The 16411-nt window shown below is 33.9% G+C and overlaps 2 protein-coding genes across 5 annotated transcripts; both read right to left on the reverse strand.

Annotated features, from left to right (window-relative positions):
* Nucleotides 1-274: 274 nt before the first annotated feature.
* Nucleotides 275-7216, reverse strand: LOC118032099 (pentatricopeptide repeat-containing protein At3g18110, chloroplastic). Of its 4 annotated transcripts, none has more exons than XM_035036698.2 (7): nt 3525-7214; nt 3214-3414; nt 2980-3070; nt 1719-2559; nt 1054-1120; nt 841-927; nt 275-651 (listed from the first exon to the last, which is right to left on the reverse strand). In XM_035036698.2, the coding sequence occupies exons 1-4, from the start codon at nt 7127-7129 to the stop codon at nt 2014-2016; spliced, it is 4443 nt and encodes a 1480-aa protein (XP_034892589.1). In that variant the 5' UTR covers nt 7130-7214; the 3' UTR covers nt 275-651; nt 841-927; nt 1054-1120; nt 1719-2013. The 4 variants fall into 4 exon arrangements, with proteins under 4 accessions (XP_034892589.1, XP_034892586.1, XP_073266563.1 ...); XM_035036695.2 differs by having other exon boundaries at nt 1054-1183; XM_073410462.1 differs by having other exon boundaries at nt 804-927; nt 1054-1183.
* A 4841-nt stretch (nt 7217-12057) lies between these two features.
* Nucleotides 12058-16141, reverse strand: LOC118032096 (PTI1-like tyrosine-protein kinase 3). The gene is made up of 8 exons (XM_035036693.2): nt 15982-16141; nt 15187-15367; nt 14336-14589; nt 14088-14214; nt 13708-13981; nt 12859-12991; nt 12655-12741; nt 12058-12525 (listed from the first exon to the last, which is right to left on the reverse strand). Exons 2-8 carry the CDS (start codon nt 15278-15280, stop codon nt 12376-12378), a joined length of 1119 nt encoding a protein of 372 aa, XP_034892584.1. The 5' UTR covers nt 15281-15367; nt 15982-16141; the 3' UTR covers nt 12058-12375.
* Between the last annotated feature and the right edge of the window lie 270 nt (nt 16142-16411).

The following is a 16411-nucleotide window of genomic DNA, read 5'->3' on the forward strand; positions in this document are numbered from 1 at the left end:
TAATCATGAATATTCATGTTCATATCAACTTCCTAACTCAATTTATAATTATTTTATAACATTAAAAATCATTTCTATTAAAATAATTTATTCCATTTTTTTCCAAAAAAAAATCATTGAAATTAAACCGGGATTAGCTCTTAACCCGGTCATGAGTTAATCAAGTTTTACTAAGTTAATATTTTTTTAATTTAACTTGAAACCCGGCAAGGTCGAACTTCTAGTCAACCCACCGGGGCATACCCGGTTTAACAAAAACGGTTGGATGTAAAAATAAAAGAAAGGAAATCTGCACCAGCAATCCCATCGTCACTTGAAAAATCAGCAGTCTGGTCACTGGTGCAACTAACAGCAAGCAACAACGCCAACAAAGCATCAGGGGCACTGATAGTTACAGTAAAACTCAAGCCTCCAGACCCCAGCACGTTATATGAAAAGTTTAAAAAATATAAAGAGTTGAACAGGAAATCTGCATGCAGTGAAACCAATTGCGCACAAGTTGCAGAAATTCCCCCGCAAGAAACAGAGTTTGGTTTAGGTCTCAAGAGAGCACCAGCTGCCTTCGGGAGTGGTTATGGTGCCTTGCAGCAATGCACATATTCAACTGGAACTCAGCTTCTTACTGCATATATGATGCTGCAAAGCTGCCAGCTGCAAAATGGAAAAGGAAAAAAAAAAAAAAGGAAAATGATATCATGCAGCTAACAAATTCATACACATGCGTCTGTGGACATGTGTATGTGCACAGATTGGGAACCAGAAAAGGAAAAAAATATTGGCTCTGTGCGTAATATAGTGTGTACGTTCGATTGGTGACCATATTGGTGAAGAAAATGATACCTTGTCAACTACTTTAGGTGGATATTCTCCCTTCAGCTGTGGATATATAAATTATTCAACTATTGCTCCACTCAGTCTTGGGGTAGCCTGACAAAAGCAAATTTATGTTGATCTTCTTCTCAAACATAAAAGGAAAATAATATATATTTATATATATAGAATGCTAACCAGAAGAGAATCAATAATATTGCGAAAACCAAGCAGAAAACTCACCCATATAACAAGTCTATGCTGTTTGCTTGCATGGTATGATCCATAGTTTTCCTCTCCACAGAAAGCTCTAGGAGAACCACTACAAAACTGTAAACATCACCCTTCTATCAATCATCTAGCGATTGCATACCTGCACAACAGGTGTATAAGCCGCAAATAAGATGCATTGCTCCACAACCACTAATATTTGTTTAGAATATAGAGAAACAGAGATATAGCTTGTGAACAAATTCCCTCTTCATTGGATACTGAAGTAAGTGTCAAAAGTGGCCCAGAGACATATTGTTTGCAATTAAGTTGTGATAACAGCCTTAGAAACTTCCATCTTTGGTCAATAAAAAGATATCCTTTGCTTCCACAAAGAAAGTGACACAATCAGGAAAGAAAAAGAAAACTGCTTGAAGTCCTATAAAGCTAAATTAGAAGAAAAGCCCAAGGGGTCTTGTACGTTCCACAAGTAACGCTTCATATACGAACAAAAATCTTACAAAAAATATCTACAAATGCAAGGAACTATGTCATCACCACGTGTTACAATTTGTTTCGCATGTGATGATGAGAAGAAGGTGACAGTACTAAAAAAAAATGAAAAATATATAAATAAAATGAAGGACAAACAAAAATGATTTAGGTAAGATAATGTGTCATTGGGAAGAGATTCTTACATCACGTGTAGTTCTGTGAGCTGTGATGAGCTGCACGGAATGAGATACCCACAGCTGAACTGGTAAGCCAAGAATGATGCTGGATATGTATCACTGCATATTGTGAGTTGGAGCTCCTTCAAATTTTCTTGCTTCGTTTATTGAATCATCCATTAAGTAAAATACACTATGATATTACTTCATCTTGACTTGAAAGCACAAGAAATAAGGAAAGATGCATAGCATATTATATTCCAGTACAACCACGCCATCGTTCCATTTGGTGATTCTGCTCCATTTTTTATATTTTTATAGTCTAAGCTATTCTCCCCCTGTTTGATGGCATGGCTTGCTTGGTAAACTTCCTCTTTCTGAGCATGACCTTGATATTCCTTTTCTTACCAAGCTCTCCCCTCTTCTTCATCTTTTCCTTCTTTTCTTTCCCACCCTCTATAAATGCTTGAATGGCCTTTTCTCTTCTGTCATCTGATAGTAAAGCAAACTTAGCAAATTTCTTTGGTCTCACAAACCCAACCTTCTCATTTATCTCCTTAAATGCAGGAACAAGACCGCTCCTTATGAAGCATCCTTCTATTAGCTGCATTGAGTTTGATTCCGGGAGAGATGGGGCATTTTTTAACTCGAGGTCCAGGCAGAAAGGAGAGTCCTTTAACCACATCCTGAGGGAGTGGGCCTTGGCTATAAGGAGCCCACTCCGACTTTTACAGGGAAGAAATGGGGAACCCATCTCCCAAAGGCACGCCTTCAGTGTGCTGTCAAGGGACACCATGTTGTATTCAGCTGTCCCAGTTATCAGAACAACTGATTTTGGAGATTCTGGAAATCCTTGCAAGGATGCGTCCTGCCACATTAAAAGTATTATGCTTTAGACACGCATTGTAAAACCAAAAGATCCTTTTTGTCAATATTCTCCTTCTGGATAGTGACATTAAGCATTTGTATAGGAGACATGGATGATGATTTCCATTTGTTAGATTTATCAGCATGCCTGAACATGGATTCGCATAAATACTTTTTACCTGAAAAACTGAAGGGGTACATACAGACATGCCTGTGTGCTCATTAAAATATTAATGTATTTTGCATGTGCTTGCACTGGGAAGCATGTCTGAAGTTCAATGACAGCAATTTTATCCCATGTATGAATGGAGAAGGAATTTCAGATTGGCAATTCACATCTTCAACTTGGGTAAAAATAGATCAATAAAAATCATACGTTCACATAAAAAGATCATATTCATAAGTTCATGAGAGATCTTGCCTGCATGTGGTCAAGCCATAAAGTAAGACCAACAAGAGCTGCGCCACCTGACAGCTTTCTAAAATCAGCTCCCCAGTTCTTGTCAGCTACCCTGAGTTAAAAAGACCACAAGATATAAATTTATCCACGTGCAGCATAATAATTTTAAAGAGAAAATACTATGAGATCCTTCTGTATAGTTCGACATGATAAAGCCAATAAAATTCATAAGAAAAAAAAGTCTTCAGCTTTTACCTGAATACATGATGACGATATATTCTCTTCTTGATGGCCAACTGAAAAACCCATGAAGCAGTGGCTCGAAGTTCAAATGCCCACAACAAATCCTCTAATGCATTGACAAAGTTAAAGGCAGCATTGTCTTCCAGGGTTTCTAGCATCTCAAGGCACCGGTCCAGTGCTGAAACTAATGATTCAGGTTTTTCTGTTAGAAGCCTGCAAAATAAAAATCACTCAGAAATACCGCTATGAAAAAATAGAGTGATGCTACTAAAAAATATATCTTGTGCATAATAGCCATAGTAACAGTTGTAGCTAATCACCACCTGATTGGAAGATCAAATCCAGCATCTTGGAGAGCATTTAGAAGGACAATGGCCTCACTTGTGCGCTGGGACAAACTTGCAGCCCTAATAAAGCATGTCCATATTCTGTGATCTGGTTCCAGACCCTCTTTCTTCATCTGTATCAATTTCTGAATTCCGATGTTGTAATCTCCATTTCTGAGATAAGCATCAATAACAGAACTATAGGGTAGCGTATTGAGATTTGAACCTGTTTCTTTCAAATTAGAAAGAACCTTTTCAGCCTCCTGAGGCTGTCCAGAGCTGCCATAGGAGACCATAAGCAAATGCATTGTGGCAATAGTGGGTTCCACTCCTGCATCTTTCATCATGCTAAACAGTCTTTCAGCTTTAGAATGACTTCCAGAATTTCTATATATTTTCATCATTGTATGATAAAAGGAGCGATCTAGTTTACATTCCTTTGACTGTAACTCCTCAAAAAGTTCCTCTGCTTGCTCCACCAACTGCTGCTTGCCAAATGATGCAACCAAGCTTTTGTAGGTATCCAATTTAGGCTCCAATCCTGCCACTCTCATTTCATGCATCAGTGATAAACCTTCCTCTGGTTTATGACCTCTGCAATACATCACAATTAATGTGTTGTAAGTGTCCTCGTCTGGCTGCAGCCCATCCTCCTTGATCCTTTGGTAAACTTGAGTTGTCTTCCTAAAATCTTCAATTGCCACATACATCTTGAGCACAGAATTCCATATAGAAAGATCAGGCTTGAATCCTGCTTCTTCCATCTCAGAAAGCATGGCTTCAACATCCCTTACCTGTTTTCCCCTGCTTAACAGCCGAGCCATTACCCTGTAAAGATGCATGGTAGGAAAATAACCCGCAGCCTTCATTCCATGGTATATTTTCTTCACTTCAAATATGTTCCCAGCCCTTGCAAATGCATCAAGCATTAAAAGAATAGAACTTTTGCTTATTTTAAAACCCATATCCTGCAACTCCTGAACTACCACGTAAAGCTCATCCAATCTTCCATCAACAATCAGAGCCTGCAAGAGACCATTAATGGAATCTACAGTTGGAGAAGGGCCATCTCTCATCATCGTATTAAAAATAGCCCTGGCTCGCTCATAACAGCCACTTGCAGCATAAGCTTCAATTAAAGCATTCCAGACTTTACGGTCCACAGTCATGCACCTTTGTCTCAAATTCCCCGCTACACTCTCTGCTTTCTGCCATAGCTTCAATCTTCCATATCCCTCAATCACATTGACATAAAGGGATATATTATTCAATACTATGCCATCTGATTCTGCAAAATCAATAAGATGATGGGCTGTTTCAGGGAACCCCATTTTACAATACAAAAGCACCATGCTTTCATAGAGACGTTCAGATGCTTTGATGCCACAGAACCTCATGTCAGAAAACACCTGAGAAGCTTCAGTAATGAGTTCATTTTCTAAACAGCATTGAATCAAGGATTCAAACATGGTAAAACTCCCAGTAAAACCAAGTTCTCTATTATTACTGTATTCCTTTAAAGCAGCATCCAACTGCTGAGCCTTGCAAAGCATAACAACCAAAGCTTCAGTAATCATTTGACTGGACCTCGGAGAATGTTCTTTCAAGAATTCAAGCAAGTCAAGTGCCTCAGAGTGCCTCCCAGATGAACTATATGAACTCAAAATAGACAACAAATTCTCACGGTCTATTTCAAAGCGATCACTGATTGCCCGTCTCAGCATTTTTGCAGCTTCATCATAGCATTCACCCTTGACGAGAATAGAAGAAATAGTATGTGGGTTCATGCCACATATTTCTTCCATATCTCTGATAACTCTTCCAATATCTTCCACTTTGTTTACCTTCCTAAGAGTTTGTAGCATCAACTCATAAAGGAAATGATCCAGTGTGATACCATCATGAAGCATTTCCTTGTACAAAGTCATTGCCCTCTTTGGCTCATTAAATCTTAGATGGATGTCCAGCATGACCGAGTATGCTAGATGGTCAGGTCTAATTCCAGACCTGAGCATGCAATCAAAAGTCTCTTCAGCCTCCACTGGTTTCCCAGCCTTGGCATACCCACAAATCAAAGCACTGTATGTCTTCAAGGTAGGTTTAACTCCAGTGTTCAGCATCTCTGACATCACACCTGCAGCCTCCGCTATTTTGTTTGTCTTCCCCAGCGAATCAATTAAAACAGTATATGTAACTGCATCAGGATTCCTGCCTGATGACTGCATGTCCCTGTAAAGCTGTAGTGCTAGTTCATTCTGACCTTGCTTCCCATACATGTGGATCATAGTGTTATACGTCATCTCATCTTTGCCAAACCCTATTTTCACCATTTCCTCCCAAATCTCTTTCACTTTCTCCACATTCCCTTCTCTTGCAAAAGCATACAACAATGAGTTATAACTCACAGCATCTGGAAAAAACCCTCTTGACTCCAAGTCATTAAAAAGCTGCTCCGCTTTGCCAGACAGTCCACATCTTCCATAAACTGAAATCATGGCATTGTAAGTCCAAAGATCAGGTTGGCAATGATGTGCCTCCATATCATCAAAAACCTTAGCAGCCTCCTCCAAATTCGATGCCCGTGAACAAGCACTGATAAGAGTATTATAAGTAATTATATCTGGTCTGAGCCCGGATCTTCTCACTTCATTTAAAAGCTCAATAGCCAAATTAGGCATCATTGCACCAGCTTTCAATCGAGCATTTATCAATGTATTGAAACTTACAAGGTCTGGCTTGCACCCTCTTTCACGCATCAAATCAAGTAGTTCTTGGACCTTATTAAACCTACCACGCCGCGCATATACACCCATCATGGCATTATAAACTTGCACAGTATTCCCAGCTGAAGGTTCAGCCCTCATAAATACTTCCACAGCCAATGCATCTTGATTGGCCTTTCCCAGAACAGACAAAATTGTGGATAGCATCCGCGCATTGGGGGAATACCAATGGCGCAAATTCAACCACTCATAGACCTCCAACGCCCGGTGCCAGCTTTCTTGGCCCACGGACTTAACCACAAAACAAAGATCAGTTGGTGTCATCTGCACTTTCCTATCATCAAGAACATCAGCCACAAACTGGTCTTGTGTCAATCCTAAAATCCTATCAGTCAAATATTTCACCCTCTCCCTCCAGTCTTTAGCCCTCTTAAGTGCTAATTTATTCATTTTCTTAACTCTAGTCCTACTTTGCCTCCACCTCAACTTTTCTTCTTGACTCCCATCATCATCATCATCACTCAATTCGAAAGAGCCCACATCCAAGATTTCATCTTTAGACCTTTCAGTCAATTGGGTAAGTGATGAATGATTCAAGATTCCATCTTTAGACATTTCAGTGAATTGGGTTTGTGGAGAAGAATGATAGGTTTCATTCAGTTTAAGTTGAGGCCATCTGACTGACGGTGAAGCTCTGCTATAACTAAATTTTTGTGGAGCATTATCACTACAATCAGTACTGTTGTTTTTAAGTTCATTAGTGGCAGTAGAGGGTGCAGATTGATGCAAAGAGCAAGAAAGAGAGGTGCTTTTGCATACCTTTGAAGGTGTTGATGGTAGAAAAGCCAGCACTCCACTGCACTCCATGCTTCCACTCATTACAGTCTCCGATATTTTGTGTTTTAAGGAGGGGATAGGGAATGGAGGGTAAAGGGTTTGGGTTTTGGACCGTTTTGTCTTCTTTAAGAAAAGAAACAAAGTAATATAAGTTTTGGAAAGCTATAGATTTGACTATTTCTTTTATAAAAATAATATTCAAGTATTAAAATCTAAAATGAAGTAAAAAAAATAATATTAAAAATTGATTATGATAAATATATAATAATGCTAATAAGAGCTAACTCAACATAAGATATTTTGTCAAATTTTTTATTTAGATTATATAATTAAAATAATCCAATAAAAAAATTATAAAACTCTTAAAAAATATATGTTAATATTTTAAATTCATAATATGAGTTATTAAACCATAAGCATTCAGTATAAAAAAAATCATGAAGTTCAATTCTCAATAAATTAAATAAATTAAATATTAAATAATAAAATTGAAAAAAAAAATTCAATCATACAAAAAAATTTAAAGAAATAACAATTTACAAAATAGATATCAAAATTATTATTACTATCATTATTATTACCATTATCATTATTAACACTATTGTTATTTCTATCATTATTAAAATCACAATTGTTGTTGTTGTTGTTGTTGTTGTTGCTGTTGTTGATGGCGGCGGCGGCGACAACATTATCTTTATTAGTAATAATAGTAGTAGTTCTATTAGTATTATTACTATCTTAATAACAATTATCACTATTATCATCAATATTGTTGCTTTTGCTATTGTTATAGTTGTTATTGTTGTAATTATCATTATTATCACTGCTAATATTATTAATATTTTTATTATCATCACTATTCTTATTTTTCTTCCCCCTCACATAATAATAATAATTATTGTTATTGTTACTATCATTTTTGATACTATTATTATTACTACTAATATCATCATTATTAATATCATGACTATCATTTTTATTATTATCACCATTATCATTACAATTATCACTATCACTACAACTATTATTATCATAATAGATTATTGTTACTCCTACTATTATAACAATATTATTATTACTACTGCTACTAATATTAGTAGCAATAGAAGTAGTATTGCCACAATTATTACAATCATCAATATTAGTATCATAGTTATTAATATCATTATTATCATTATTATTATTATTATTATTATTATTGTCACTATCATTATTAGTAGTATCATTAATGTTGGTATTATTATCACCACAATTATTATTATCATTAATATTATTATCATGATTATTATTATTATTATTATTATTATTATTATTATTATTATTATTATTATTATTGTCATTATTAGTAGTAGTAGTATCGTTATCACTACCACTACCACTACAACTACTATTATTCTTATTACCATCACTAATTTTATTTTATTATTATCTTTTCTGCTATTATCAATAATATTATTATTGTTATAATTCTTGTTGTTATTGTTGTTGCTGCTGCTATCATCATCACCACCACCATTATTATTATTATTATTATTATTATTATTACAACAACAACAACAATAATAATTAACTTTACTATTAATATTTTTTAGTTGCGTCATCATCATCATTATTGTTATTAATATTACCATCACTAATATTAATTTTATTATTATTACTACTGTTGTTGTTGTTGAAAAATAAAAGTCATGAACTTGATTTGAAAAATAAAATTAAAAACTGTAAAAACTTTGACAATGAAACAAAAAAAAAAGTCAGAAGAAGAGTGATTAGATTGGAACCATTATTATCGTAGAAAAAGCAAACACTGTAAAGGTTAAAATTGAAAGTCATATAAACTCAGGCAAAAGGACAAAGGACAAAGGACAAAAAAAAAAATTAAAGTTGAAGGACTGAATCGAAAAATATTATGTATACAAATTAAACGACTAGGGTTAAACCGAAAAACAACAAAACTTTAATAAAAAGGAAAATGAAAAAATTACAGAAATCAAAACTAAAAGAATTAAATCTGAAATACCAATAATAACAAAGACCATAATGTATTTATTGGGTTAAGAAAGAGAAACGAAGGGGGGGGAAAGAGTCACTAACAACATTTGAAAACCACATGCCACTTTAAATAGAAGAGGAGACGGTGAAAAATAACATGAGATAATAAAAGTTTATTTTTTAGCATCTAGAGTTGTCGCATGTGCCACCATAATATGTGTGCAAACAACTTTTTCAAGTTAAAAATCTTATTTTAATGGTCATTTACGTAACTATCCTTGAACAAACTAACAATTAACAAAAAAAAATTGGATGAAAGACCATAATACCTCTGACCCTAATAAATTAAATCTCTTAAATTCAAAGTTACATGTGTAATTCTACTATGTATTAAAAAATAAAAATATTGAAATACCTCTACTTGACACCTTTTATTTTTTTTTATATACACTAGGGGTATTTTGGTTATTTTACTGCTTAAAAATATATTGAATCGACCAAAATACCGTTAAACAAATTCATAATGCGTAAGGAACCGTATGGAAAGATAAAATTATACTTAGTTGAAAGGCAAACAAATTTTCATGTGAATAACAAAAATGTCATCAATTGTAGTGGTGAATAAGAAAATATAAAGAGGGCTACATGGAATCACCCATCAGTTTTAGTATACTTGTTATAGTCATGAAACCTAACTTTTGGGTTATAAGTTAACTCACTTGGATCATGAGTTAGGGTTGATCTCAAAAAAATAAAAATAATCAAAACAATTTTATTTTGATAAAAAAAAAATAAAGACAATAAAGTAAGGGCTAAGTTTCACCTGGATTCAAGATACATCACTTTAATATTTTATTTAACCTAAATCATTGTAAACTTCAGGTTAATCAGTTTGGATTTTATAACTAGGCTGAGAAGAGTTAACAAATTCAAAAAATCTATCTATCTTAGACATTTACAAATTACTTTAAAACTAAAATTTTATGGGGGTGAATACTATGCAACTGACACCATTCAACCCCTCAAAAAACACTATGGATGGCCATGTTCATTTAAAAAATCATTTTGGTCCTTAATTTTTTTTTTTTGAGCAATTTGATCTTGATTGAAAGCTAATTGATATGGATTTCTTAAGCAAGGGTGGATTTGGAAGAATAGGGATCAAAATTAGGCATCATATATGGATGGCATGCCAAAAGTTTGGGAAAAAATACATTTTGGTCACCTAACTTTAAAAATAACATAAATTATACGATTTCAGTGCCTCAATTTTTTTCAAATTTACTTTTGGTACCAAAGTTATTTTGTTATTTTTTAGTCCTTGATTGAGAGAGGAGAGATAAAGGTCATCAAATTCTGACGGTTAGAAAAGAAAAACATCATTGATACCGATTCAGACCATTAAATAGTCGATGTTTGATTCAAATGGTTTCATTTGATGAAGGGAGTTAATATTAAGTGTTTTTTTTTACTTTTAAAGTTTGTGAAAAAAACAGATTTAGGCTCGAGTTGATTTTGGTTTTTTGAACGGTTTTTTGAGGCTATAAATATGTTTATTACGATTACTAAGGTATTTTATATGTCTTCAATGACAGCCCAACAGTCTGGCCGTAATTTTTTCTTCTTTTTTTTTTTCTAAATTTTTTTAATTAATGCTTTTTTATATTCTCTATTTTGTTTTATTTATATCTAGATCAATAATCTTTTTCTTTTTTCATTTTTTTTACAGAGCCTCTTTTAAATGATATTTTTTTTATTATACATTTAAATTTTAAAGATTTTATCCGATTCATCTATAATTTTTATTTAATCTTTTTGTATAGATGAACTTTATTTTTTATTTTTTGAATAATATTTTTAATATTTTCAACCTTGTATAATTTTTTTTCCTTTTTATTTTATTCAATAAATTTAATTTGTGTCTCTATTTCTATTATCATTTACTTGAATAAAAAAATATTATAATAAATAAATTTTGCAAACACAATTGGGTTAATATCATGGCTTGTAAGATTAAATATTTTGATCTACATCCTATCTTTTAATTTTTTTTATTTTTATTTTAAGTAATCGTTTATGATTTTTTTTCATTTATTAATTATATGTATGAATAAACATACATAGTCTAATTATATGTATGAATTTTTTTCATTTATGATTTTTTTTCATTTATTAACATACATAGTTCTCGTTTTATTTAATTATATGTATGAATAAACATTTTAAATCTCACTTAAAACTTTTTTAACTACACTAATTATATTGAAAAAATCTGTATATACAATTTTTTTAATTTGAAAATAAAAAACATAATCTAATCCTTGTAGGTTCTCAAATGTTCATTTTCGAATACTATAGTTTAAAATATGTTAATACTAACCTTAGATATATTAGAAAGTTCCAGTATGGCCCTTTTTCTGCTGTAAAAGAACTCGTGGCAATTAATAGAAATACCACTTCTTGAATTCTTTTGGTAGAGAATTTTTGGGTTTTTAAAAGTTTTTGTGAAGATTTTTTTAATGAAGTTTTTTCCCATTGAAAAAAAAAGCTATTCTTTCAGTACAGCGGGGCTGATGTAATATCACTATGTGAGGGGAGGTTATAGTGTTGGTTTTTAAAATATTTTTTATATTAAAATAATATATATTTTTATTTTTTAAAACCAATGCATTAAAACAATTCAAAATATATAAAAAATAATTAATTTTTTTATTAAATTTTTTTTCAAAAAACATAATTTACATCGCATTTCCAAACATTCTTCAAAAAATGCTTGAGAGCAGCCCACATTTTTGCCCACCATTCTTAGTGGTCTCGTGCTTGAATTTTTGTTATTCTGGAAGCAAGAAAACCATTACATAATTCAAAAAAGTCATCAATGGAGGAATGAATAAAAAAACAAATTCAGCTCAAGTCAAGAAGCCTCGCCTCCAATAGAACATGTACAGTATAGCTCAGGCCAGGAGAAGAGAAAGGAATGAAAAGGGCGGAAGCCCAGCAGAAGGGCATTGCCGCAAAGTTTCAGTAAATTATGAACAACATTTGTTAATGAGCACAAAAGAATCGTTTGAAAGCAAACAGTAATCAACATTTTTTTTTTATCAGCAGCCTGGAGCGATACCAGCAAGCAACAGACAGAATTCTTACCAGTAGCACTAAACAGCACACCCCAAACCTACACATCCGATCTCATATATTAAAAATTTTAAAAATATATAGAGTTGTCAGCAGAAATCCGCATGAAACCAGACCGTGCAAGTTGCAGAAATTCCAACACAAGAAACTGATTTCTTTGGTTAGGTCTCAGGAGCAGGAGCAGGAGCAGGAGCAGGAGCAGGAGCGGCAGCGGCAGCCTTCAGAAGTGGTTGGAGAGCCTTGACAACAATGCTCATATTTGGCCGGAACTCAGATTCATACTGCACACATAAGGCTGCCACAGCTGCCAACTGCAAAAGGGAAAACAACCATAACATTAGAAGCTAACAATACCATGCACGAGCAGAAACATTGTCAACTGTGCTTAACATAGCCCGCAAGTATTCAATTGTTGACAATATTCATGAGAGAAATGATACCTTGGCAACTCCTTTAGGGGGGTATTCTCCTTTCAGCTTTGGATCTACACATTGTTTAACTTTGTCTTCACTCAGTCTTGGTGTAGCCTAACAAAAAACATAGCTGATGTCAAACTTCTTGAATGCTGAAGAAAAGATTCCAAAAGAAATATGCTAAATGAAAAGGAAAAGATAATACGGCTACGAACGAGTCAAGAAACTCACCCATGTAACAAGGCTCTGCTGTCCACGTGGCATGGTATGATCAACAGGTTTCCTCCCAGTAAGAAGCTCTAGGAGAACTACTCCGAAACTGTAAACATCACTCTTCTGTGTCAATTGTCCAGTCATTGCATACCTGCAGAATAGCCAAAAATCAGTTGCATTCCATAACAAATAACAGTTATTTACAAAGAGATTATACCATGAAGAGATGAAGATACAATGAAATGGAAATTTCAGAACAAGTGGATGCATATTTGAGAGAAAAGGTTTAAACATCCAAGAAATAGTTTCCAATGACAAATAATGATGTTACGCCCCTGAAAAGGAAGAAAAAAAAAAAGATAAGCAGGAAAACAAGTGACAGATCATTTCTTTGTGGGATCCATCTACTGGAAAATTGGAACGATTGAGATCCAAAAGTGCACCCATCTCTAACAATTGAATGAAAGTTTAAAGTGTCAAGAAACCAATGTAATTACAATTAAATCTGGAAGCTCAAATAATATAAATTTTTACCATGCATTCACATATACACATGTATTGAGCCATGCCCTATCTAGAATTTCAGGTGTTTCCATGTCCACTCGCCAATCCAAATTCTCTAATCGTTCAAAAAAATTATTTTAACAACAAAACTTATCTCAGCAAACATGATGCTATAGATAAACCTTATCCATGTAGTTAAAATTTGTCCAGGTATGGATTGATTTGGCTGGGAACATATTGGAATCACTCAAAATCAAATTGTACTTGTAAACTGCATTTTATGATAACACTTATTTGTAGCAGTTTATGGTAAAGTACAGTAACCATGGCAACAGAAAAGAAAAGGAGTTACAGAAGCCTTACTCAGGAGCATGATAACCAAAGGTTCCTAAAACTCGAGTTGAATGAAGGCGAGCAGCCATGTCAGGAGCCTGATTTGAAAGGTTAAAATCTGCGATCTTGGCTTTGAAGTCTTCAAACAGAAGCACATTGCTTGATCTGACATCTCTGTGTATCACAGCAGGTTGTACTTTCTCATGCAAGTATTCCAATCCCCTTGCTGCATCGACAGCAATTCTCACTCGCTGCATCCAATCAAGCACTGGTCCTGGCTGTGCACCTTGAACTCCCTTTCTACCTGCCATTGCAAGAATATAAAAAGTTAATCAATTGTATTTATTTTCTAGAGGACTTTTTTAGTGAATATAGACAGTAAGCGAAGAGCAGAAAAGATGAGCTCATACCATGCAATATGTCATGGAGGGATCCCATTGTTGCGAACTCATATGCAAGCACTCGAAGATTTCCTTCTACACAGTAACCGAGTAACTCCACAAAATTTTCATGTTTCAATCTTGACACCATGGAAACCTGGGTAAATAATTTCAGATGTCTTAAGAGACCAAAAGGGAAAATGCAGAGAACAGAATAGTATCATACAAGAGCCGAATCAGATACAAGTCATCTTTTTCCCATTAAAATGAAAACACACCTGGGTCAAAAATTCAACATTTGTCTCCGGCTCGCTGGCAACATCAAGTTTCTTTATGGCCACAGCTTTTCCACTTTCTAAGTTTGCATAATAAACTCTTCCATAGGAACCTTCACCAATCAATGCCTTAGACCCGAAATTATCTGTCTTTTCTTTCAGTTCTTCCAAAGACAACGCAGGCACTTCAACAGGTGGTGCTTCTTTCTGTACTTCTGCTTTGGCAGGAGCTGATACTTTTGAGCCTTTAGGATACCCTGAGATGCCACAAATGGAAAGGCAAAATAGAAAGTTAAAAACAAGAAACCACACTAAATAAACTAAACCCCATAAATGACAGAGCTGGACTTTGAAACAGACGCAATGAATGTAGATGCATGTGTATATGTGATGGGCACCAAATTCACTAAATCTAATGAAAGTTGCTAGGAGCCCAAGTAACGTAATAGAAGAAGCTGCTATCTAGAGAGATCATAACCAAATCATGTGCTAATAGGGACAGAACCTAAGTTGTAGTATCAAAACCATCATCCTCAGATCTCTCAATTCTAAGAATCAAATTTATATGCTGTTCAAAAAGATCTAAGCACATAGCCCGCACAAAACTGCAAAGATCAGATTGGCAAACACTGTAAAAAAGTTTCTCTCCATATCAATGAATTTAACCATTCCATAATGCTAATTAAAACACCGCACTTACAAACAATAAGCACCACAAAAGCTAACTGACCAAACAGTCGACTTCAGAATCCTATAATCAACATGGATGCAAATTCTTTTTTCCCTTCCGTTCCTTTCCCTTATTACCGGCAGTTTGTGAACAAGAAGATAAGTTAAGGTTCAGAGTAATGTACCATCACCAAAGTTCCCCGTGCTTCTGATGCGCTCATTCTCATGTTCTTGGTAAGACTCCTCTACCTGACAGGTACAGCAGAGCCACCGACGCATCTTGCCACTTTTCTTCAGAAATAATTCCTCTTCGCCACCACCTGTTCTCTCAAATCGTGCAAAGTACCCAGGCGATGTTGCATGTGCCTATACATTCCACCAAAAAAAAAAAATTCATTCAGTATTCAAAACCACAATCAAAGAAACAAATATAACATAAAAAAATATTCAAAGAAATTATCCTTCTAATTAACAAAAATCCCAAAAAAGAACGAATTTATAAAAAAAATCCCTCAAAATTAAGCATCTTCTCTTGTTCTTTTTCACGTATTGACAACAATTTAGCATAATTAACACATTTTTGATACAAAAATTCAAAAACTAAAATATTAATTCTGCCATTACTTCAACAAAAAACTGAGAAACACAATTAAACCAACTTTAACGACTCTAATTAAATATTTACTACCAGTTAGTTAAACAAAAACCCATTAATTAATCAGAGCTTACCCCACAATTAAGATGCTCACTCTCCTTATCCATCAACAACAGAAAATCAAAGAAAGAAAGAAAGAAAACCTAAAATTTGGTTTAAAACAAAGAGAGAGAAGAAGAAAAGAAGTTGGAAAGGAAATGAAGAGGAAAAAACACCTACATATTAACTAAGAAAAAATAAATTAAGAGAGATAAGCACAGATCGTAATCGAAATTATAGGAAGAACAAACAAATTTAGAAAAAATCAAAATAAACATTCACATACCTGTCTGTATGCGTGTGTGTGTTTTTTTTAGGGTTTGGAAATTTCTTCTTGGGTTTATATTTGGGAGAGAGAGAGAGAGACAGATAGGCAACGCGGAAAGAAGAATAAAGCAAATAATTATTTTCTTTTCTGTTCTTCTTTCAGTTTTCTTCTCTATGAAGACGATCAAATTATTGTAAATTTAATCCCTATAGTTTTCAAATCTTAATTGATTAGTCCTTACTAACTTGACAAGTTGACTTGATAAATTCGTAACCCAAAAATTGAAGGGATAGAAATCTTAATTGGATTTAAGAGTATATGGATTAAATATACAGTTTTTGAGACAATGAGGATTAAAAGATTGATTATATTAAACTACAAGGACTAAGTTAAATAACTCTTCTCTTTCTAAAATTAGTAAACAAGGACATCGCTGTTGTTCGATTTT

This window comes from Populus alba, chromosome 7, assembly GCF_005239225.2.
Source record: "Populus alba chromosome 7, ASM523922v2, whole genome shotgun sequence".
In the NCBI taxonomy this organism is placed as follows: domain Eukaryota; kingdom Viridiplantae; phylum Streptophyta; class Magnoliopsida; order Malpighiales; family Salicaceae; genus Populus; species Populus alba.